The 27186-nt window shown below is 35.2% G+C and overlaps 1 protein-coding gene across 14 annotated transcripts in view; it reads left to right on the top strand.

The window, feature by feature from the left end:
* Positions 1-27186, top strand: part of LOC123691161 (RNA-binding protein Musashi homolog Rbp6) — a 390351-nt gene that overhangs the window by 281119 nt on the left and 82046 nt on the right. For all 14 annotated transcript variants that reach the window (XM_045635427.1, XM_045635429.1, XM_045635425.1 and 11 more), the window contains one exon: positions 5334-5382. In XM_045635427.1, the coding sequence (XP_045491383.1) occupies positions 5334-5382 (49 nt within the window). The remainder of the gene's footprint in view (positions 1-5333; positions 5383-27186) is intronic.

Raw genomic sequence — 27186 nt, 5'->3', positions numbered from 1 at the left:
TCAAATACGTAAAACGTTTTCGGCTTTGCCTAAACTTCTTTCATATTTTATTCATCGATCCTTCACGGTTCGAGACATCCGTAATTGTTGATAAGATTCTGTTGAATGTTTTGAAGTGCGCAGTTTCTTAGTATGGTTAAAAACTTTATCAGTGCGATTAATTGGGAAAATTTCTAGATGTAAAAAGTTTTATCACGGGAGTTGTTGTTATGTGCAACTTTTTAATTAAGCGTTTTATTTTTTATAATTACTTAGTTTGTTATTTTCTTTCTTACACTGTAACAAGGATGTATTTATACCTGCAGATACCTGCTTTTTAACCAAATAAATAGTGTAAAACAAAAAGTTGTATCGCCATCAATAAATCATGTCTAAGAGTAAAAATAAAACATTTTAATAAAATCAGAACAGTCTCATTGGAGATACATAATGATCCTAAAGCAATCCAATCTCTTCATTATTTATTCCGTCGTCGTATAAACTTATCTATAAAAACAGAAGCGCAAATTATCCCGGAATTCACTCCTCAGGGAATCATTACGTAAATACGACAAAATTGTTGAGAATCTGTCTCCAGAAGGGGTGTTATTTATTGAGGGCAAGGGCGGAGTGTATCCGAGTAGCTCTATTAGCTCAACTAATATTTTGTTCTTCCAGTTAATTGTTATGTCGTCTTTAATACCAGGTGGCTTGTCCCATTAGGCCGCCGCGGGCGAGTTAATGCCGGCACGAAACTTGAGAAGCAACGAGCTTCCACCCGCGGAAATATTTAAACAAATTAAAACTTTTTCTTTATACCATTTCCCGAAGAGTCTCCTCATTCTGATTCGTTTTTATTGAGTTTTCCCACTTTCAACGTACTCGTCGAAAGTAGAGGGCTTAATTCGATTTGCCTGTATAATGTTGTGTGTCCACGCGTATCCGCCGGCCGAAATCTTGTTTGAATGTTATTTACTTGATATTTCACATTGTGGTTTTTGCGTGATTTACATTCGATACAAAATGTTTGTCGTGTTCATGCAAAATAACCTGTATTATTGTACTGTAGTACAATATTTGATTCTATAGGAATACTGATTCTATTTAAAGGTCATTTAATAAAAATCACAATAATATTTTAATGTTATAACTAAATAAGAAAACTAAAAATTATCAATTTCTAAATCAATTAAAATATAATCCGTAAAACAACAACATAATTCCGCTGGCGATCGAGCGAATAATCCATAACCTATTTAGAATTGGGATTCTCCGGCATACTGTAAACCAAAACATTCCAGAAAGTTCTTCAAATTAAACGCAAGAGTCATTGTTGGGAACAGTTGGTATTTGATGGACAAGAAGTTGACCATTACGAACCAACTGTTTTGCAACTACCGAAGTAACTGCTTGTGGTCAAACTGGGTAAACATTGCACTGTTCTACAGTTATAGTCTATAGCTGACAGCTTTAATTTAGTTTCCCTCTAATAATCAATGGATTTTAGCTCAAATCTATAATAACGCGATCTCTTGTTCTCAAAGATAAAATTCCCTTTAATTTCTCAAAGAAAACTACTTTGTAGGACTTAAATTAAACAATTGAGTAATTAATTTAGCTCAAAATAGACCTGCGGCTAAAATTACAAACAAAATTTATTCAGATTCAGATTTATGTAATACTTAAAAAAGCAATTTAAAATAAAAGTTTTTATACGTTATTGATATTTAAAATTCAATTTAAGATGTAATTTAATTATTAATACATTAGATACTTTCAATAATTCAAAGGTCTATCTTCATCTTATCTCTTTCGATATTCCTAATCGATACTTTGCCGCCTCCTCATTAAAATGAGTATAGATTCTAAAATAAATAGAAAAATAAGAACACGACTTTAACATTTAAATTAAAAAACTCTCTAACTAGATAATCAAAGCTCTTGTATATTTTATAACTTCAATGCACTTCATCTTAAGTGTTTCATTTCGACCTACTTATTTTCATTCATTATTATTGATAGCGCTATTTCTCGCGTTGAAAAATTATTTGTTAAAAAGCAAAATAAAAGAATATAATGAGACAAACATTTTAATCAAGAACTCGATGAAATTTTATTGTGCAAATGAATAAAATTTTCTTCGTGAATTAATGATAAACCTACATAAATTTTAATGATATACTTATTTAAAAGCTTAATTCATTCACAACTGTATATCGATTTATACGTACGTATATTGTATATGCGTTCGAACACGATATTGTCGTTGTTTCTATAAAAATCTGCTAATGGCTCAGCACTCTGCATATCAAATGCCAATTGCCAAGCGATTTCTCGTATGCATCATCTACGACATGCTTGCATATTGATTATATTTTATCGTGCCCCCGAGACTCAACCGCCTATCCCATTAATTGTGCAGTCTCTAAGCACACGCACACACACGCCTACGAATCAATGCGTCGTACACACAAAGAACGCACACCAACATACAATTTGTTCACATATTAGACTCCGACAAACGCTGCTGCACGAATGATATCGGTAGGTTTTGATGGATTGCGGTACAGAATGTGATATTCGTAATTCATCGCTTGTGTACTCGCAATTTCTATTTACTGTTGCATGAAACCCCTTTTTTAGACGCGGAACAAATAAATCGATTTTTGCATGTCAATGATTAATAACGTCGGGTTATGTTGGTAGTTTATTTTGATTCCGTTGTAGGCAACTCTATTTTGTTATAGACTAATTTATATGCATTTAGACCAAATAATACACAAGAAACTTCAAACGTGAAACAAATTCAATAAATTATTTAAAAGTTTCAGTTTAGCATACGGATAAAAACAACGTATTTTTAATAATTATCACTTGATAATATCCTTTTATATTATAATAATCAGGTACGTTCTATTCTTATACATTATTAAATTGAACAAACTCAATTTCCAGCTTTCATAATGCGTAGTCACTAGTCAGATCTCAGCTCTAAACCAAAATGTAATTACACCAGAAAAGACTAGAATAGGCATAAAACAGAAAACGACTGGTCTGGAAAACACAGGGATAATTATGAAGCGACATGAAAAGTATCAGAATGTATAAAATCTGTAGAAGCGTCACAAATCTCGTAAACGACAAAAGAACGGTGAAAAATTTAAGGTTTAGTAGGAGCTCTTAAATGCGTACCTACGTCGCAAATTAATGCGACAGCTACCTCTGGGGACGTGGCGGGAATCTCCCCTTAAATAAAATGCTTAATAATAGAGCCGGCTGCTTAGTAGAAATGAGCAGACATTAGAGAAAATTGTTACAAGTGTGACTTTATTGATACTGCTCCTTGGGTATTCCTTACCTTAAACTGTACCCCGGCGTAATCACTTTTCGTATTACACCATGTTTTCATTACAATTCACGTTTATCTCGGGTAATTTCGAAGAAAACATTGCACGAATTACGAATGATTAATGATAAACTGGGCAGATTTCGCTACCTTAATTATACAATATTTATGTACGTGGGCTGTTGTACTTATGTCAAAATTGGAGAAACCTACACGAGGGTTAACGCATTGTCCGAATATTAAGGGCCTAATTAGACTGGTCACGCAGCGATATGTTCATAAACGTCCCTATTAAGGCACAACTTGTTAAGGTCCATTTCAACTTACGTGACTCAAATTGTGACTCCGAAGTTGACTTTTCACTGGCACTGAGGGATAGGCCGTTTCACTTTACGTCATACAATATCAGACACATCGAGCGCAAATAATAAATAACAGACCACTTAAACTTAGGTCCTCAACTTACGCTATAAACGAAACTTAAACAGGGACACAAGATATAAGATTAAATATAAAACGAGAAAAGTACTCGAGTTATGAAGTTAAGAAGAAACAGATTGTTTATAAAAGGGAATCCAGTCTACAATACAATTTCTTCCTTGTTATTTTTAAATAAAATATTATGTTGTTAGAAAGATGCTATTCAAGTTATGTAAGGGGACAATAGTAATGACAGTGAATTTATACTTTGCCTTTGTCATAAAATAGCTTCTTTATGCAATTTTTTAATTAAATAAAAAGATTGTAAATGCCTTCTTGTTTTGTTTTACTGTTAAACTTAAAATGTCTGCATTGAATATCATTTTCAATAGCGGCATGTTGTGAAATATGAGAATATCTAGTTTCTACGATTTAGCTTTGAAAAACATACCTAATTGTGTCGGCAAATTTAGTTTGAGATTTGAAAACAAATCAACGTTTAATTAGCAAATTGCTATCCATTTCAATCAAGATATTTATTGGTACAAATTTGCCAATATTACCATTTATTTCGACTTGTATCAAAAGATTTTAGCTGCTGAAAGCGATACTTAAGTATTAATACAAATACAAGAAAGAAATCAATTGATGTGATTGATTTCTCTATTTGATTGAAGTATTTCGCTTTCGATTTTAAGTATGTTTTCTGAGAAATAATTATTTAATAATTACTTAACTGAACCTGTGACTGAACACTGATTCAAAGTCTAAAATTTTCCTAGCGTGTTGTAATACGTATTACGTCACGAGACTATAAACATACACTAATACGGACATAAAGTAAACGAGCCCAAGGAGGTCTAACTCAATTTCATCAAATGTTGCGGAAAATTTTTCGTTCGCCGCAAAAAGGGTTGTCAGTACGCGCGTAAATAAAAGCTTAGCATTCCCACGCAAACAAATCACCACTAAACAAACGCGTCTACAGGTAAGAATAATTGAGGGAAAGGTCACCTGTTACGGGTATTCGACATCGATCATCGGGGGTGTGTCGAGGTCCGCGAGTAATGTCGCCCTTGGGGGTAAACAGCGACTGCGAGACAAAACCCTGGAGGCCACCTGTCAAACGAAGTATGCCCACTTTTTACAAACACTTGTTTTAACGCGAACAATTTGGTCCTGCGCGCCTTACGCAAAACTGAATGTTTAATACGCGTATATACGCCGTGAATATTGCAATGCAATTCGGATTTTTTCGCAACCGGGGAGTTTTAAAGCGTACGAACGCGGCCAAATTTTATACGTTCGGGTTAGATGAGTGGTGACAGCGCATCTGCTCGCGTGTATTGTTCGTGTCCTAACCGCCGACTTCCCATTTATTTCTCTATGAATACGTTATTACCTGCTCGCCCCCGCTTATCAAAGTTTATTTCCAGCGTGTGGTTTACTCTGTACGGTGCTTATTCGTTATTACAGCACCGGAGTGTTTTATTGCCTGGGCGGGGCGCAAATCGCGCACGACAAACACGTTTTTCACTATTTCAACGTAATCAAGCAAGATTTTAATTTTGTTTATCGTTTGTTTCAGATTGAAGACGCAATGCTCATGTTCGACAAACAGACCAACAGGCACAGAGGTAAGACTTATTTTTTTTTTAATACAGTGTCACTAGGAAATGCCGAAGTACCTGTCCACGTCTACCTTATTTCATCTACGTATATAATGATAATAAAATAAAGATATAGATAGCAACTTATATTACAGATTTTATAAACATTTCATCATGCGAGCTTTTAATAAAACACGACGTTAAAATACGGATCCACGAGTTATTTCTATTATTACAGTACATTTTAATAAACAAGTCTCTCAAACCCGACGATATGCAAACCCCATCTAAATTAGCATGTCGCAAGGGAAACAAAATATTGTTTCATGCACGTCTCGCCTCATTACATCGGTTTGTCGTATCGTCGGATAAATACACGTAAACCCACGCGGAATATTGCAGCAAAAATACCCGCCAGCTAATGTAAATATATTTCTAGATGACTAATTTATTTCACAGGTAGTAAGATGAAAACGTGCATGAAGAAACCATATTTAAATTGCACATATTACCTTTTTTATGCACAAAATAAAACCATTCTTCAATATCGCTATTATCTAACGAGAACGGAAAATGCTAAGTTTATGAACTACTGCCATTTATTCAATTTTGTAGAGGACTTCAAGATATTCTTATTGACATAAAAATGTATATAGAAGAGCTTTTGTATCCGAGAGTCTCATTATTCTTGCAAATAACCTTTGAGCCCTTCTTGAAAGAACTTGCTGTATAGATAGGTCACAGATTATCTACGTTCTCTTTGGGCCTCATTTATGAACATTTTATGTTATTTTTTTCTTTTATCTGTACCTTCAGTTCACATACACAATTATTTTTCATTTGAAAAACATCACATCTGCGTGTAAAATATTTTAATTAAATTAACTAAGATAACATAAATTATTTCGGTAACAAGGACCATTTGAACATGAGCTTACAAATAAACTGTGCGTCTAAGCACGGGGACTTATATAATCAGATGTTTTCATTATACTCCCAACGCGTAAGATTTTAATTAAAATCCACCAAAATCCACGAAATCGTATCAAGGACGACCATCTTTTGTTGTTAACAAAGGTTCCCTTGAAGCGGTTACAACAAAATGCAATGTTAAATTTACTTTTGTAATTCTCATTACACAAAAACAGGTTGACCCAAATATTTAGGCTCTGTGGAATATCGTTGCGTCGTCATTTATGCAAGTTCGCAAAAACGAATCCTCTTTCAGCCAGAAACAAGCAAAAATCAGCGTTAAAGTAATACTACAAGAGATAAAATTTCTTGTTCAAAGCTAACGGTCTTTTAACATCCACGCCCTTTGCGTGTCATTTGGATGATATTTGCGGTCCCCTCCACTTTGTAATTAGAAAAAATGTGAGAGGAACTAAGAAAAATTCGATAGCTAAATCTAAAATATCAGCTTACGTTTGCAGAATTATTTTCGATCGGCTTATCTATACCTCTATTGATAAATGAAATCATGATATGAATCACAAGTAACCCGTTTAATGTAGGCCCGTAATGTCCTCTATAGGGACGTCAGTTATTATCCCCTGAACGTAATCAGTTGGGTCGGGCCATTCTGGTAAGTAATGTAAAAATATCCGCTGTTTATTTGTATCAAACTCGGGCAAGTGGCAACCCAAACGCGTATTCATACTGAATATGAATGCAAACTGCCCCAGCGAACGGCCGGAATGGCGAAAATCAAATTAGGTATGGCGTGAATACTTCACGGCGACGTTGGAAAAAAAAATTGAAATCAAATATTCATTGACTTTCAACCGGATAAGCCGGCCCGCTGCCATTTCAATACATTTTATTATCTATTTTTCGCTACGAGGGCCCGGTCGCTTCGACCCCATAAGACGACGATTTCTGTCCATTTGAATTATTAATTCCGAAAATCAAATCATATAGACGAGGCGATTCACCCAAATTCGTTTAGCGTTTTCGTTCTTATTTCTTTATAGGTTTCATATTCATACTATCCTGAATTTATGTTTCATGTAAATAATGTTGGCTTAGTGTGCTTTGACAAAAATAACCCTTAATATTTTACACCGGCTCATAACTTATTTAACTTTATTTTGGCTTTTGTTTTGTTTTATTCGTTCCCAAATCTGTAGATTTTTACCGATAAATCACGTGTTGAATGGAAGCTTCATTTAAAAGGCGATTTTTATGTAAAGCTGTTGAATCTGTAAAAATGTGAAACCTTTTACCCTTTTACTACATTAAATATGCGCGAATAATGCTTTTAATAGCACCCTTTATTTTATTTACGGTCGTGACCAGTGAAAAAATATAATTAAAGGTGTCCCCTCCTGACCGGTACCCTTTACAAAAAATAATTTATTGAAGTATGATGATGACTGCGAAATTATTCAATTAATTTCTAGTCAATGCAACAAATGTCTAAAACATATAGATCCTTAAAATATATAGCAATTACTTAAATAAATAGAATGTTCACCAAATTTCAACAGACAACATTTATTATATAAATTTAAATACATTGGCGAGGGTGGAAAATTTCATGAAAGCAACTAGCGTAAAACTATTGCTACCGAGGCGCACGCAATGTAATAATCAAACTTTCCGTTCCGTCGTAGGATTGACATTCAAAACGTAACTGGGGCTTGAAGCAAATGCCATTACGAAAGGTAAAACGACACGTGAGACACAAGTTCATAAATATTAAAGAAAAAAAAACTAGTGGAACCAATCTCAGTGGGGCGGATTCCATTTGGCCGGGCGAGGTACGCGACGCCATAGGGACGTATTTCTAGCAGTGCGTGCCTCTCTACCGTGTAAATTTTACCTATCACTTTGCATACGAGCAGTTTTATTTATATTTCATTCGCAGCCCGCTGTCTAAAGACGCGCATCGCGTGAATCATAAATGATCGTTTTCGTCATACGTCATAAAGCTTTTGTTTCACCTCCGTTATCCTTTTTACGCGTTCGTTTTATTTTTCTCTCGGATACAATTTTCCAATTTCATTTGTGTATTCGAAACGGTATTTAATTGCGCTTTAACACTACTTAAATCTAGAAACTTTATTTCTTCGTATACAATTCAATTTACAGCGCGCCTCGATTCACTATTTTTGTACATGTCGAGGCAATTCTAATACCTAGTAGGAAAGCTTCTGAAGTGGAGCTCTCTGTCGGGAACTCGGCTATTTTATTTGGAGCTGCGAACAAAAGAATTTGGTCTTTATTCCTTTGTTTATAAGAGTCGTTGGGGAGTACAGTGAGATGTTTATTCATTGCTAAGTGGCAGCACGTGGCTCCGGCGGGAGACGAGAATACACCGGGCTTAGGTGTACGGGTACCTTGCGTGGAACCACCGCCCTCACTAATAATACGCGTATTACAATTAATTCAGTTTAAAGTTATGTTCATTTCAAGTAGTCTTATTTTATCTTAGGACGTTTGGGAAGTGGAGTTTATTAACCAATAGAATTGTTAATTTACTCCATGCCTATTACTAGATTAAAAGTATACGATGATAAAAAATAAATAGTTATTTATTATTGATTACTTTTAGCCTTTTATAATTAAACAGTCCTTAAATATTTTTCTAATTAGATAAAACGTTATCACATATTTTCCTGAGCTAAATTGCTACCACTTAATAATATGTACAATAACGGGAGTTCATGGAAGTGAGTTAAAACATCGATACAATATCCAATTCAGTTCGACCGACGTCCCTCGAGACGCGGTTGAGGATGCAGCACGCAATGTATAAGAGTTAAAGCGAAATCCCAACTCTTGGGACTATTCAGTAATCACATTAACTCTTCAACATAAATTCTACTAATTTAGAGGTATAAATTTCAAAACATAGCCCAGTAGGTACGCAAATACGTGCGTGAACTATCACAGAGTTAAAGACGAAATTGCCTCAAAAATCACCTTTTGAGAACGACAAGTTTCTATTTAAATAGCAAAGCTAGTTCTATTTTACTATAAGACTATTCACACATCAGCTGAAGACTTCCCTCTCGGGAGTCGCGGCGAGAAGTGGTATAGAAAATACGAGGAAGTATTTTAACACATCTCTGTTCCCAACATTAGATATCTCCTAGCCATTTGCGAAACTGTCCACTTGTGTATCTATGGGTATTACCTCGGGGGCTTGACAACAGAAGGATTTTGTATAGACAGTGAAAACGTACCGAAGTTTGCGCTCTTTCAATGTTTTAGATCGTACTGTTATCCCAAATTAATGATGTGGAGTTTTACTTATATTTTAGTAGACATATTTTATTTTTAGAAAAAATGAATATTTTATCATAACTGCTTTATATTTAATAAACATAGTCAAGTATACATTTCGACTATCATAAACAACACAGTAATATCGTTAAACCTAAAGAGAAAACTGAAGTATTGAAAATGGATTAAAACTCAATAGTTGTTTATCACAATGAAAAATTTAATGATAAAACGAAATCGTATTACGATAGAACCGTAATATCTCGATATAATTTCATTGGATTCTCAACAATGGCTCTTTAAGAACGGATGGCAATAAATTGAACCACGAATAGGTTGCTATTCAGGCATTAAAGACTTGGCGCTTCCACAATACACATTAGTAATGTGTTTCGGCGAATCATTTCCTACTAAGAACGTCCCAAAAGGAATGCTTTAAAAAGTCGTAAGTACGGGAAATGACATAGTGAAAACCCACTTCCCATTAGAGTGGTAGCAATTGAAAAGTCATTCATTCTAAGACCGGAAAATATCGAGCGCTTTACATTGTCAGACGTTCGAACAATAAGCGAAGCACTCGTCCAACAAATGAGGCAATAGTGTTGTAATTATGGCACCAATAGTTTCATACTGCTTTGTATCATTTGACGACAGCTTTTCATCGTTATTACTTACGTGCTCCCACCGAGGGCGATAATACCCTTGCCCATTTATAATAATATGAAATTGATAGGTTCTTTTTTATATAATAATCACTCACAGATAATAATCACTTTTAAATCTTTTACCTTAGCATATGTAAGTATTTTACATAACATACATTACCAAAACATTTCATAAACTATGAAAAGCATAATAGCGGCTATTTGGCCTTTAGTTATTCATTTTTAGTTATGAGAAATTCGTTCTTCAAAGTTTTCGATGTTAGAAAGTCGTAAACGTTCTTAATAGGTACACGTATAAGATACTTCAATGATTTATTGCGGGCCATCGAGGGTACTTAAACTTGTAATATGGCCATATTATTTTAATTACGCTCTTATATTTAGTTGGTAGAGTTTTCAAGTTCCAAAAGTGGACATAGCGTAAAGCAATTTGTACTTTATTGCCTCATAGAAATACGGCAGATTTTATTAAATAAAATAAACATTAAATAATTGAACAGTCCTTGATTTGAGAAAGTATTATTCCCAACTAAACGTTAATAATAACACAAAGGTGTACCCTAAAATATCAACATAATAGTGTTACTGTTATAATTTCGCAATGTTAGTGCAGGAAGCTCGCTTATTTTGCTTATATTAAAGGATTCCTGACATAATTATCTCAAAGCGACTTACTACGCACCCATTTATTAACCATCTTAATTACTAAGGCCAAGTTAATTACACCCGGTAAAACTTAGCGTCTAAAGAGCGTTATCCCGTTAATTTAGTAGGAAGACGATGTCTCGAAAATCTCTTTATGTTATCCCCTTGGATCATTGCCCTGTGGGTGATCACCAAACTTGGTGGACATACCCGAATGTTATTCCGAGCGTGCCCTCAACTTTTTTTATAATGAAATTATGGAAAAAATCCCTCGGCCACTTGGAACAATTACTTTTATTTATGACCCCCAATAATTTACTGTCACCAGCAATACCGTTACACAGAATGAAGATATTTTCGTCCTTATTGGATTTACTGTATAATGTATCGATAACTTGGCAGCGCAGAAATTTTGACGAGAAATTTAACAATACTTATATTGAAATCGCTAAGGGAGTGTTTAGGGTAATCTAAGAATTGTTTCCCTGAAGTTTGTATTGAAATGCCCATTTAATTATTTTTCCATTTATCAAATTAAAATTCTTATAAATCGTTCTAATAATTTTTTGTTGATTTATTGACTTCATATCACATTGGAAGATAGCAGACTTGTATAGACGTAGCACGTTCAACCTCTTTTAAATATAGCATTTACATAAAAAATTTAAAAAATTATGGATACATATTTGAGTAGAAGTTATTTGAAAAATGTATTTATCGTCACATAAAACTGAATATTGTTTGAAAAGAACATTGTTAATGAGAAATGCGCAGCAAAAAATTCTCCAGGATTTAAATTGACATAGAATAAGGAGTAAAATAAATCGTATCGGCATCCCCGCTGATATAGCGGTTGTCTGCGCACGACAGTTAACAGACTATATAAAGTGGACCTATCCTTTCTCAGTACACACAAAATTAAAGCGTATATCCTGAGTATAAAGTATAATTCTATTTGCTTTAACTGAATCCAAGCCGATATCATCGTCATGAATAAAAAATGTGCAGCCGTTCTCTAAGCTTATGTTTTTGACAATTCTGACGGGATAAATGACAAAGGTTTGCAGAGAAATTGGTAGAAAAGAACATCTAGGTTTATCTTCCACGCGTTGCTAATTCTTTTACATATTTTATGGAATAAATGTGTGGATTTATGTGGTTATATTAATTTTGTCAATTTTTCTACAACACACATCATTTTACAACTTTTACTATCAAACTATGTCGTAGAAGTTAATGATTAATTTAAAATGATGATAATTATTATCCATTTCTTTGGATACAGAAAAAAAATGTTATATTTTTAAATGCATGACTATATCCAACAAAATATAAGCGGATTACTAACTCAGTAACCGGATCGTAAAATTCCATTCGTGTCGTTATGCAAAGCCTCTGATTCTCATGCTAATAAATTAATTTCTTTACGCTGCAATCGCATTCCCTACTATTATGCGGTGTGTTCCCGTAACTTTGACAGATTATGTGGTCGACTTATTTCTAGAGGGCTGTGTCGCTGCGTAGCAACTAGACAATAGAACGGGGTCACAGTCCCATCTCATTACCTTGCTGACCACACTTGAGTTATGTAACCGAGGTGCGCTGCTGTGAGCCACGATTTAAACACTTTAGAGCCTTGCGTATGTACTCCCGCCTACCTTATGTGGAACGGTGTGATAAGATTGTAAGCAATCATGTTTGAGTTAAAGTTTGAGGATGTTTTGCAAAATTGGTTAAAGGGGCAGGCGAGCAGCACAAGATAAAAGTAAAAATATTACCTTTTAATTCAATTAAGTAGTAATAATTCTATAAATGTAAATACTTATTAAATAAATTACATTCGCATTGAATAATATGCATTATTTCCGTCCATTACGTTGTCATGAACAACAGTCCGTTTTATCCAAAGTCATTGCATTAATTTATAGTTTTTATCACCATTTATCATCGCGACCACATTATTTTCGTATAATGTAATACCTGCGGTAATGAATTAACATATAACATACATATTTGGAATTGGTGATCCATCACGGGGCGATGCGATCGGGCGAGGTGTGGTCGTCGGCCAGGCGCTCCGCTGCACAGTTGCAATCAGTCTAATATGTTGAACAGTAGGTCCATCTCATTATCATTGGTGACCACAGGTGAATGATGGGATGGCGTGAGCGCCACCGCCCGTTTTGTTTGCGGTCGATTTAACGCTCAGGACAAATTGCGTGTTTGCCGCCACAACCGAGAGATCATTCCGGGGCCGAGAGGTATAAATCGGCTGATTACTTTTGCACAATTTCGAGCATAAAGTGAATTGTTCGGTACACGGGCGCCGGTGTTAATAAAATTCCGGTACATGCCAGCGAATTATATTTTTTGGGCATTTTTTATTGTGACAACGCCGTATATGCAACACGAGCGCGCTAAAGTTACAGCGCCAGGAGTTAATAAAATAATAAAACTTGTTAATCATTTTCGGTTTATTAAATAAACTCTGGCCGTCTCCAGATATAACTTTAATTACGAAGGAGTAAAATTTTACCATCTCGGCAAGTTTAAATTAAATAACGCCCATAAAAGATTTAATCAGACTCATTGTACGGAAAATTAAATAAAATGTTATTATTTATTTTCTTCACGAATGAAAGTCTTGTTTCATCCTCTTAACAAGAAAGTAATCTGTCGACCTCGGTCGAGATAACGCGATTTTTATGTAACAAACTCGACTCGCGCCTACCCTCACCTAGCCGGAGGCTCTTAAGACATCCCCGCATTGTCAGTTTCTAAGGATTCGGTGTAATATACATTTTCGGTATTGGAATTTCAGTTATATTTCACTCGTCTAACATAAATGGGTGTAAAGGCGCCGCCCTCGAGAACATCTCTGGTGTCGTAGTCTCCATTTAGTTAGCAATGTAGCGATCCTCCGAAAGTTTTAGAGACACCTATTCAGTTGGTTCATAAGCGAGACACCGTAAAGTCTGGCTTGATGCAATGCAACCACTGTAGAGACGAATTTGTCCGCTACGTGCGGTGCCGTGTTGCACTTAGGTGACGCTAACTATAAAGTTAAGGCAACGTGACACTCATACAAACTCCTTAAACAAAGACTGTAACGAAACAATCAAATTGCTGTAAAAATAAAATAGAGAACTGTTTCTAGTGCTCATTATATCGACCATTGAATGTTCAAAAATATCTAAATAAATAGGAATAACGTGTAGAACATCATGTTACATGGAAAATAATTTTTACCCTATCAGTGTCGCAGCCTGGTTGTTCTGTAATATCGGTTACCGACGAAATTATACACAAGTGTCGCGTAAGGCGGGATACTAACACGTATCGCACTAAATTTTAGTTAAAGTCAGAGGCAACAGGTGCAAGAGATGAGCCCGCACGAGTCTCGTAATTATCATATCACCCTCCTCTGTTTTAACCGCACAAAAATAATTATCCTAGTAGTAATATAAATTCAGTTTAGTACGGGTATCTCTCTTCAAGTTTTAAACTACGTAACAAATGTTTATAATATTTCAAATGGTGTTCCGCTTTGTAGTTGGCTAAAAATATTAATTTCAGATTCAAAATAGAGGTGAAATCTCAATAAAATCGGATCGATATCATGGGTTACGGCTATTATTAAATACGGCGCAGCTTAAACGTCAAAAACTGCGTCCAATTACTGGGGCCGTTTGTGCATTATTATCCAATAAAAACGTTGATCCAATAACTACTGAATATTAATCTCCCAATTCGTTTTCATAAAACAATTTCGATTAACTATTTACACGCAATACGACCGTGACCCTTTACGTGGAAGTATTGAATTAAGTTTATTTGAACGCGGGGTATGACAGTTCAAATCGTAGTATTGTGATAGCGTCGTTGTATTAACTGAATTTACTGACTTGCCAATTAAACGTCACTCGATGCGTTGCGAATTTGCCCAGTCGATCGCGTGTATCAACTGTCCAATGGATTTGCATAAAATACTGGGAGTTACATTGCATTGCGCCAACCGCGACATCTAAAAGATTCACGACGCGTTTTAACTTTGTTCACATATTATTTTTCAGTCTATCAATCTCAAAATGTTCTGTTAATACACGCGAAAATGTACAAGTATTGAGAATACATTAGTGATTAGACAATGAATTAAAACTCTATTAATATACGTCTAACATCAAAATAAATTGGCGTTATAAAACACTCGTCCTCAAATTGATTCTTGATGTTATCAGATCAAAGTAAACCATAATGTTATTTATATAGAAAACATTTTTGTAGATAAAACTTTTGAAAGTAAATACTGTTCCACCTTATGAAGTCCGAAGATAATGAAATAAACGATGTGATTTTATTATTTTGTACAAATGTTCCAATGCGATTAATCTTTTTTCGATACACATTACGGAAAATAGTACCCGGAGGGTGTTTAAAAATCACAGAAATGCCGGAATGTGATGTATCAATCGAGAATTAATTTAAACTTTGCTGGCCAAAGCGAGCAAAGGGCTCGAGGGACGTAGCGGGCATCAAATCGAATAGAAGCTTATAATTGACTAGTATCAAGCGAATAACGACTGAAACACCACTTTGCGCGTCAATTTAATGTGAACTCTACTTCGTTATGTGTATAACACAAAATACTTTGAACATGCCACGTCCGTATTCAAATCTTACTCGAGTTGTAGGCGGGTGTCGTGGCTGGTCCGACACTCACTTAGTGGATTCTACACAAAAGTAATTTGAATGGAACGTGGTCGAACATTTAGATCTGTCATTTACATACTTGATTATCGTAGTGTCATTTAATTACCGCATAGGAAACGAACTTAGCATTTTAATGTTAAATGAAAATATTTGCGATGAGATACGAAGTGAGCTGTGTTGGCGATAATAGTTCTGTAAATTAAAGCCCGTTATGTGACGTGTTTGATGTTAGCGTATATTCGTACTGTTGTTTCGTAACATTATTTTATACATTTTCACATCCAGTTGCCATCGCTGATGAAAACTGACAGATGTAGTACTGGCAATAAAAACTGAAATGTTAGCGAAGTATATCATGTGTTAAAACGGAATTTGTTCAACATTTTTGTGTACAACCTTATATTGTAATCTCTGCACAATTGTCGGTTGTATTTCATTATAAATACGCAGTTTTATTACGTGAGTTTAATGAATAAAGATTTCAATTTATGTTTGCATTTATTTTCATGACGAAACTTTTGTTTAAAAGATAAACCTATTAACGTGCCGACAATAATTTAAAGTGGCTATGAAAGAGAAATTTGTTCTACAATGCGTTAAAATTTTGTAAAATAGATAAGAATCTAAATCTAATTACACATACTTAATTTCCGTAACGATTTAAATCCGTGTAGTAAAATTTCCGGCTCGCTATAAGCGAAACTATCAAACTATATGGTGACTAGCCCCGAGGACCTGACCGTTTCCTGTCCGAACTGACGGGCCCAGGCGCCTCACAGTTCACCCTTAAACTTCGCATGTAAATTAAAAACGTCAATCAAAGCTTTCCCAACTAGCTCATTACAAGCCAATCATACACCTCATTATACTACCCATTAACTATATTATATCGACTCAAAACAACAAATAATAAGCTCTCATTTCTTGCGGCGTTCCACTTTTTCTCAATTTACATAGATAATATTGTAAAAAGACTTTTGTGAAACAACAAAACACTTCAAAGTGCGAAATAAATGGGTGTAGCGGTAATAAAAATTAACATTTGCCTCGAAAAACATTATTGTAATCATTGTTAACAATGGCCCCCGGCCGTATTGATGTCCGCAAGGGTCTTTCGATTAATTTCGCTTTTACTTAGGAAAATATCAAAACATTTACTTGAAAGAGCCCACCTATTCATAAAGGTTCAGAATTTTAAATTATATAACAGATGTTTTGTTGTGTGACGACACACGAATTTTAATTTGCGTCGGAAATATACCGTTTCTATTTATTAAATGTGTTTTTGTTTATCAAAGGTTTCAATATTTATATTGTATGGTTGGAGGATTTTCAACGAAAATATTTTTAATATCCAAAATATTATTCCGTATTTGTATAGACCACCAAATGGAATGTAATACTCACAATATTTATCATTCATCAAATTTAATTGTCCATTTTATTTACTTTCGTGTTCATACTATTTTCATATTGAAGACAGTATTAGAGTCAATGAAAATGCCTTGCTCCATTTCCTGTTTGTAATGAATTCATTGTTAGCATTTAAAATCAATTAAATCATACTCTTAATAATAAATGATTGTATGTATTGCTCAGATATCGAGAAATAACAAAAAAGTAACTATTTTATATTTAACGTGTATTCGACAACTATTCCCGTAACAAATTGTAAAAGCATCAGTTTAAAATCGGAGATTCTTACAGACGCTCCGAGTGGTTTGCGCCATTAAAAATTTACGCCTGCTAGATAGCGCTTACATTCTGTGTACTACTTCAAGATTTTATGGCGATTTTATTGTTAGTTCTGATCACTAGTTGCCTGCTCACCCAGTTATTCTACAAACAAAACGGATTACGTTTCATTGATAATTAAAACTTCTTTCTAGATTGTCAGCTAAAACTCCAAGTAAGAATTTTAATGCCGTATAAAATTTTAGTGATTCATTAAAATGATCTTTGATCATATCTTATAAGTACCGTTACGTAACAAACAGTGTAACAACTTCCTCATTTTGTTTATAACACTTTCCCAATATTATTACGACGTGCATTTTCATTGTTGCAGCGCCGAAAATAAGAATTTTCTTTTAGGACGTATATTTCAGACTGTGTTCTTTTAGTCTTTGACAAAATTGCGGTTGTGTGGGAAGATAAGTTGACATAACGCTACATGTTTCTCTAAGCTCCGTTCTTAAGCCGAGTGGTCGCTTAATAGCAAACAACACAAAAGGCTACATAATGAATAGTCCAGAAAAACGGCGCGTCTCTCGTTATGAGCTACATGCATAAATGATACGACGAATCTGACAAATGGTACGGCAAAGTATAACAATGCTGGTGCTTCCAAGTGGCCGTTCAATTATGCAAATAGGCGGAGCGATGTTCGTCAGGCAATAACAAAACTGTTTAACAGCTGACAAACGCCTGTAACATTTGCGCATTCACTCACTCTCCTGAGCAATAAAATGAAAAGTACATCACCCGCATGACGACCTGTCCACGGCTCGTATTAAATTAGACCGCTTTCGGCCATCCACTTTATTTTTATTAGAATCCCATGAAAATATGATACATGTTTGCTCGTTCCCGCTCGGGTGTATGAGCGTCATTTCATACGTGAGTCAATGTTTATGAATTTGTCAATAAACACCAACGATGCCGGTGTTACCTTTAGCAGTTTTACCTCAATTTTTGGCCGTGTATAATTATTTTAAATGGGTCTATTTTGCCGACGTTCATTTGTTAGCTCTTGTATTATTATTTTGATACATTAAAGCAAATCAGTGACAAATCAATACATTATGGATATTTTCACATCGAATCACTCACGTGAAATAAAGCAATGCTTCACTTTGTGAAACAAAGTAAAAGCACTTTGTTTCCCAAATAAATATTTCATTGAATACAACTAAGGCTCAACCAACATTATAAGAGATAATTATTAACGAGCAATTAACGGCAGGCGCTAATAATGGAAATGAGATTATAAATTAATCAGGAGCAATTTTTCGTTCGTAACTCCTCATTAAACAGATCCAACGCTCTGGGTGCTTTATCACTCAGTCAAATTGCGTTTCGCTTAATTTTCTTTCGCCGGCAGGTGTGTTCGACAGAGCAATTATTTACACCGTCAGCAGTGACGTCACTTGCCCGCACCCCGCTCCCCGCACCCCGCACCACCCCGCTGTATGTGCTTTCTCAAAACTTTCGTATCGTGTCTAGATAGTTGCAAACAGTTTCTTCTTCCTTCAAGCGCTCCTATATCATTTCGATCGAGTTTGCGGAATGCTCGGAAATTTATCGTTTCACTGATCAAGATGTGTAGATACGTTTATAATTGGGTTAGATCGCCTTAATTAGAAACAGAACTTCAAGCATAATATTGAATCAAATCACAGTCAGAGTTATATCTGCCAATTTATTATAACGTTCCTTTTTATCCGTAATTTCGCTTGTACTAAATAAAAGTCAAAATATTTATCTTAAATACGTTTCCAGTCCCATTAATCCCTTATACATTACACGCAAGAAGCTCTTCTAAACAATTGGTAGTTCGAAACCCTCATGCTTACTAAGCATTACAGCCAAGGTCGCTAAAATACTTACTAAATGTCAGAACCATTCGAAGTCCTCATGTTTAGAAATGTCACTGTGGCTGATACACGTACAGTAAAGTCAGTTTAGTGTCATTAATTTGACAGTGACATATCGCATTAAGTAACAATATCATGGCATAGTTAGGTACTTGAAACGAATCGCGCAAATTGAATGTTATTTTAATAATCAGAAATACCGCAGCTCGTGTTATGCGTAAATATTTATTAGATTTATATTAGATTTGTAAGTTTATTATATTCATTTGCTATTTAAATTTTGCACGTTAAAAATGAATGTTCTGTTCTAGTTTTGGTTTATTAATAAAAATTATTATCAAAAAATTAACTAGGGTTATTCGCTGCCCGATTAAATCCTACCTCAGCCTACCTCTAATATATTACAAATATTGTGTCGATTTATAGGAATGGCATTTACGCCGGTGGGTTCCTGACATTTTCGTCTAATAACTACTAAAGTAACGTGAAATAATCGATAACGTTGACTAACCTTTAACGTGACTACTTAGACGGGCTATAATATGTAATACATACGATCAGTGTATCACGCGATCTCTGAACCATTGACTATGAGTCTATGTACCATATTTTGGTTCATAGTTCCATCGCTAATGGAAATAATTCATATATTTACTTAAGCATCGTTAATATTTCTGATGTCATAGGTTTTTATTTTTTTTTAAGTGGTGGTGGTAGTTTGAAATATCGAAGCTTAAAAAGCTCTACGATATTTATAATTTTAAGAGTACAATATTTAATTACTGATTTAGATAATTAACCGTACAAAAAGATCAATCATCAATCACGCAATGTATTAGCTCAAAATGTAGCAATTAATATAATAAAAAGTTAATATAATATAGAGTCATACGTCACATTCATATTCAACCTTACAAAACACCTCTCTATGCAAAACAATAAAAACGACGTTAAATCCAATTAATACACCAACGAACGTCTAATAACCAAAACAATTTTATTCCAATAAAGTACGTCGGACGTAATAAACGAGGGAATAGCATAAATATCTTCGCGTAAACCGCACCGATAGCACCGCTGAATACACCGGTGCATTTTAAAGGCTCGGACGAAATCGTTTTATAATAAATTCTCCCTGCTGTGCCTTGTGGGATTAATCGTCTTACTTTCCTCTCTCGGCCGCTATCCTCGCAGGGAGTTGCTTTACAATCTATTTTGTCATAACTCTAAAATATTGAAAAGGCGTTTTGCCCGCAGTTTATTACACGAACATGGAATAAACTAGAGATGTTTAATACCGCGCGATTTTTGAGAACGATATTCAGGATGAAAGATACATGTATTAATTTCAGAAAATAGCAATGTCTTCCGTCCAATTTATCAAGAATAAGTATTTCTTGACATATATACTGAAAACTAAATACATTGAGAGTAAAAACATTTGTGAACCGGCGGCAGGAGCTCACATTGCAAAGACGTAAGAAGGGATAGTTTCGAAGTACGCTCATAGGATTTACTGCATCACTAGTTGCGCTCAGATAACTATCGTCAGTACGCTTTAACTTATGAAATGGTCTCTTTGTGCAGCTCTCCCATGTCTTTGTTGACTGAATGCGAATAATTGCGTTCATTCTGTCGGGATATGGATCGCTTAGTTTTAATGGAATAGTACCGTTTGTATTCTTAGCTAATGGCTTCGTCTCTGTCGTAATAAAAACTCACACTTCGCATTTACATCGCTGTTTCAGCGTTGATCTCGATTTATGTAGATGACAGATTACTTGATTGAATATAAACTGAAATTATCTTGCAATCCTGTTATAAAACAAATTGAATTAAGCGAGCGTCTAGTCAGGGCTGGGATGATATTAGATTGTACCCGCACCTGATGGGTTTTACTGGTGGCAACAGGGTTTAGTTCATGTCACAATCGGTCGCCACTGCCGCTTCAGAATTAACCAGCGCCAGTCCGTTCTAAATGTCACTCTTATTATCATCTGACACTCCGGGATTACGTACGATAAATTGTTTTAGCATTCGCCCTTTTTACTGAGAGCTCGGTGTTATCTTTTCAAATCAAAATCGGAGGCTAGTTGGAAATCAACGGTTCCTGTAGTTTTTAGGTAAACTAGTTTACGAGTTCATTTGACGTTCCAGCTATGTCAATTAAGGATTTGATTGGTTGCAACAATCACTTACGTGCAAGTGTCAGCTGAATGAACTTCCACACGAGGTAGGGCGTCTGCTGATGCCATTTTCCGTTCGGCTAATATGTTTAGCATGCGTTATTACCAATCGGACGCCGAGTCAATCAATTTGTTCACGTTCGAGCGTTTTGATTCTGTGAGTGTAGGGACGGCACATTCAAGGTATGGATTTATAACTGTTACATGTCTTGTATACTGCCCAACAAGTTCCATTAATTACTTTACATCCGAATGTTTATATTGCTTTGGTACACAACTTTTTCTATACACATTAACAAATTATTACTTACTTTTATTTACTTACTTTTCAGTCATAAAATCCGCTTAAACAAAATCGCTAAATGTAAATCATGGGTCGTGCGCTGCTAGGACTATCAAGGAACAAGGTTCTACTTTATTTCTATTGATATTCCCAGCACGAACGCTTCGAACATTGTCCCATCTCAGCTCCCACGCTGATCGCATTAATTTCTCCGTTTTATAAACGATTTAATAGACAATTTACGGATTGTATTAGTCACGCTTCGTATGACCTTAATTCCTACCTACAAAATGTCTATTTCAAATTCAGAAATATGTAATAATTTTTCAATTAATTTAAACAAAGTAACTGACATTCGATTTTTATGTAATTAAATCAATAGATAGCCAAATAACCAATCTAAAAAATAACTGCCTTCCCAATCTATCCCAATCTATCTGTAACTATACTCCGTAGAACTTCTGCTAATTGAAGACTTTCAATTTATTCATTAAAGTGAACTTTTTTCTTTAAGCACCGTGATAGAGTGCGGTTTTCTGCTTGCTGGCTACCTCCGATATATCCTCCGGAGTATTCAAATCAATCTCTGAACATTTTCAATTTATTCCAACGTCCTTATCTGCGACGGCCTCAGCTGAATTAATCTGAGCGGACACCCCCACCCCCCGCCGGAAATTAAACGAATTAACGCCATCCAAACGTACATTTTTCACTTTGAAACTCCCGCGTCCTATCGATCTTCTTTTTCGAACCATCGGCAGATCTATGCGTTTATCTGTCCTTGCTTAGATTGAACAATTGATACGTTGAATTGTAAATTGAATTCACGATATTGATTCTACGCTCCATTTATTCGGAACGCTATTTGATTAAACGTTAGAGACAGTTATATCTCCACGCGGCTGGAATTATATTACTAATCATGGTAAATAGGCCTAATGTAGACCGATTGATTATTGAAGGTCTGATTGGAATAATATTTGAAATAAATGTTTAACTTTGTGTGATGTTACATTATTTCACCGGTGTTTCATTATATGATTATACAGGGGTTGAAGAGTGTATAGTTGTTTTATGGATATAAATCGTGAAAAACACATAAATTGTTATAGAGCAATCTGCACATTTTACGGCGTGAAATCTAGGCTTGCGTTCAGTCAATCGCTCAAGCATTTCAGCTGGATATCCGCACCGTAATAGGGCTATAAAGCCCGACCAACACCTGCTCCGATTCTGCAATACCCGCTAATTAATTCAGTACAACCCCGTACTCGAAACCGAAACCTACGATTATTTCCTCACAGTCTAAAACTGAGCGGAAACACTATTATACCTTGGTACAAACATTCCATTAACACGACAGATAAATAACAAAAAAGAGTATATTTAAACGACATAATACCCGGGATTACATTACGCTACCATTGATTAAAACTACATCAACAATTAAACAGACTCATAATGCTCCAACAAACCCTAATTTGGTATTTGTCATTAATTAATTTATTTGCCTAACAAAACAATTCGTAGAACGGGAGCATTAATTAAATGCATTATGCATTAAATTAAAAGCCATCGTGTCAAACATGTCAGTAGTGTGGAATTGTTTAACACATAGATCAACAAACACTATTCATATTAAATCAAACCGGCCATCTATTTTCAAACTATTTTGGTAAATTTAGATGAAAATTTAAAATACGAATTCACGTGTACAACATTCAATTTGATTATCGCGTGAAGTAACAGTAAACATATTATCGTAAAATGTCGGTAACTAAACTAGAAACCGCCAAATATGGTTTATCTGTGGAATAACGTTCGCACAGTCATAAAATGCAGCATAGTCAATAATCGCATAACAACGTAATGAGCAAAAGTGATTAAATTGACCGCTTGTTATTTTAAAATCAAGGGCATGTTCATTATGCACGTAGCGCGTTAGCCATCGCGCCGTGGGTGGGATGAACGGGACGTAAATTTATTTTACTGCATCATCGGGTTAACGTACATGATGTGTCGAATATGTAAAGTACGTCGAGGGCTGGTACAACTTGTGTTTCAGCTCGCCGCAACAACTCGAAAGCAACATTTAAAGTGTTATCGCGCACGGAGAGCAGCTGCCTCGCTAACTAACCGTGATTGCTTCCCCGCCCCGCGCACCCGTGTATCATTTTTTTCAACCCTCTCCCAGGGAACGGCTCACCGTCTTCTTGAAATTGCGATACTTAGCATTAAATTGTGGGGCACTTAAAGGGCATCTGCACGGATTATGTCGGGTAGTATTTTTTCGCTCCCATCTAGATTGCGCCCGCTTAGATGTTTTGTAAATTCTTACAAAAGTATCGGTTCTCATAAACTGGTCGTGAATCCGCGTTGACGTTAATGAGCCGGTCCCTTTCGTTATCTCTGAAACGTACGGTTATTATCGAGGAGAGCCCTATTCTTGCGCATAATCTGTTCGCGCTGCGTTAAACTCGTTATAAAATTCCACGCTACTTCATTTGAGGAAATCAGCAGTTTTAATAGGGTATCTGGTTTCATATTCGACAACATAATGCCCTCTCATCAAGTAAATTATGACTTTAATCTCATACAAAGTTCCGCTTCGAGTTTACTCGACTTTACTTTTAAACTTCTCCCTCTCTGCTATTCAGCGCAGGGTGATTTATGAAAACTAGAAAATTTGAAGCGTATAAAGCATTTTTCATTGCTTCAGAAACTTTGTTGTCATATTTAAATGCGATTCAATACGTAAATTTTGTACTTTACATATGCAGAGCATCGGTAATAAATTAGATATATGACATCGTATTTCACGATTCAATGCATTTGGCTTCATTCCGCCTACATACGGAACGCAGATAGAAGCATTTTACTTATTTACACAGAGCCAATAAAAGAAATGTTTGTACATCAGTAAAAAATAATGATGGCACTGAAAACAGATTTACCGCACTCGTATTTTTAAACAGCGTAAGTATTTTCGAGGCATGAACTCATATCGTGCCAAAAAGGAAAAGAAAAGTATAGGTTTACGTTCTCCCCGTTAGGTATAAGTAGTTAATTATATAAATGGCCCATTTGGGTATGGGTAGGTAATCTTGCGTTTGTCGCTATCTGGTTATCTGGTCCAATTGGTCAGAGACAGATAGTGCGGTCGACACGCAAGCGACGATTGATTAGCTGGGCCCGCACTACCCTGACGGGTTAATAAAGCCTACCTACTGATTGCCTTGTGAGCCAGCCATTCTGCTTTCTGATCAAATACGCTAACCTATAACTACGACATTGTGAGCTCCTAACTAATATACCTCGATCCAAATACTGAAACTAATTTCCTTATTGATATTAAATAGATATGATTAATTAAATAAATTGAATTGTAACCAACCAGTGTTCTTGTTTTGCAAAATATCCTATTATTTTTAAAGGATTTAAATTACACAATTCTATTATAAAAAAGAATCTGCCAAAAAACAATATCCTTGATAGCATCAGAGATAAAAAAAACACTGCCATCTGCCCTACGTTAATACGTTGCCAGATTTTATAAATTATACGTCGACTTGGCTTAACATTAGTCTCGAAAATATGCCTGTTAAATTTTTATTTCTTATAAATTACCCGCTTGAATTTTTGCATAATTCGAATTTCTTTTTCGTTTCCACATGATATTTTAATGTAGAAAGTATGTTGCATGTTTAAAAAATATGAAAATTAGGTAAACAAAATCAATTTATTCCATTCCCTAATAACAGTGGAGTTTAGCAGAGCAGTGAAAACAGTGATGCAGATTAACAATCAACTTTGCGAGCGTCGCGTCCACCTATAGGATTAGCTTGTTGATACAACAGTTCCGTTTTAGCATACCAAACTTTGTCCGTGTGCGGTGTGAATTAATCAGTGTTTTGAACGTTTGCGTTTATAAAACGCCCGATACTAGTCCCTTCACGGGTCAGATTAGACTACTTGCGGTCGCAATCGGTTCTCGACACAGTATACGTTTCACGAAGTTCGAGCGGAATTAGAAAGTCAGTCTAGCACGCAAATCTGGATTTACTTCGCTCTCTGCAAATGTCATTTCAAAGTTCGCCGATCCGGTGGACGCATGAGCGCATTATCCGAAGGCTGAGTTAAACTTCGCTCGGATTATGAAACAAAAAATGTGCGTGAAACCCTTTTTTATGAACAAGTTGATTCGATGCGAAGTTTCTTGGGCCGCTCCGCCGCGCCCTCCGCTCGCGAGCTACGCGGATACGCCTAATTGTTTGACGAAAATAAATGATTCCCTAAAATATAACCAAACGAGACTTTTGCGTTTCGTAATTTTTTAACATTAATTTTATCCAGATTTAGGTACAACGTAATTTTGATAACATCGCTACACGGAATTTGATATTTTATTGCTCGAGTCGTTGTGTTTTTGTAAAACATTAAAAACGCAATAATCATAACTGTATAACTAATAAAACTGTCGCTTGAATGTCTTCATTTCATAGCACAAAAGCGTCACGCATAGCTGCGCGTATGTATCTAAAGCGATAGTTAATTAAAAAATTGTTAACAAGTTTTTTATGGTGCAATAAATTAGCTTCTCACAGCAGACAGATAGGAAAAATTAATTAACTTGTATTATGTGTAAACATAAAGCCATCTAAAACGTGATTGTTAGCACGCACGTCAGCGTTAGCACGAACGAGTCACAAATACCATGAGTTCACGGTTATTACACATACATTTTAATATATTTTCTGTGAGGTTTAGCGTTTCAACTTTTTTACAATCGCGATAACGTTGGGTGGATAAAGAGTTGACGACATTAAGCGACTCGGCCTAGACATGTTCAGGACGTATGAAAATTGAATTTAAATTCACAGTCGAAAGGAGTCGCGCTGTCAGAATTAAAACTACATTAAACTTGAACATAGCCACGCTATATTTTCGCATAAACTCGCAAAAGAAATGCAAGGAATTATTTTATGATGTAATGTTGGAGCTTTTATCGAAAAAATTGATAAATACAATACATTACGGATTATTGTACACGCAATATTGTAGTTAGATTTATAAAAACAGACTTCATTCAATATCTTATATTTCTATTAGAGATACTAAAACATGGATTCTGTACAGACCACAATTAAATTAGAAACTATCTACGCTTTCTAAACTAATAATATTTAATTACACATCTTAAACGCTTGATTCACTACTCCCAAGTAAGTGAATATTTTCCCCAATGTAATATTATAATTACATAAAATGTGTCAGAAGACGTAGATGTATTAATACATTTAAGTCTATCATGAAACACTTTAATGTATGCAAAATGGGTCGGTAAGCCTGAAAATCCTTTAGTAATTCACCGGGCTTACTCCATTAAATTATCACACAATTCAGGAAAACCATTAAGATATTATGCTGCGGTTACATTTTTTACTCAACATGAACAACAGTGAAATTTTCACGCTTATTTTTTTGTTTTGTTCGGGCTACAAAAAATTTCTTCGCCA

This window comes from Colias croceus, chromosome 4 (assembly GCF_905220415.1).
Source record: "Colias croceus chromosome 4, ilColCroc2.1".
In the NCBI taxonomy this organism is placed as follows: domain Eukaryota; kingdom Metazoa; phylum Arthropoda; class Insecta; order Lepidoptera; family Pieridae; genus Colias; species Colias croceus.
Note: the sequence above shows the minus strand (reverse complement) of the source record. Positions and strands in the feature narration are given on the sequence as shown.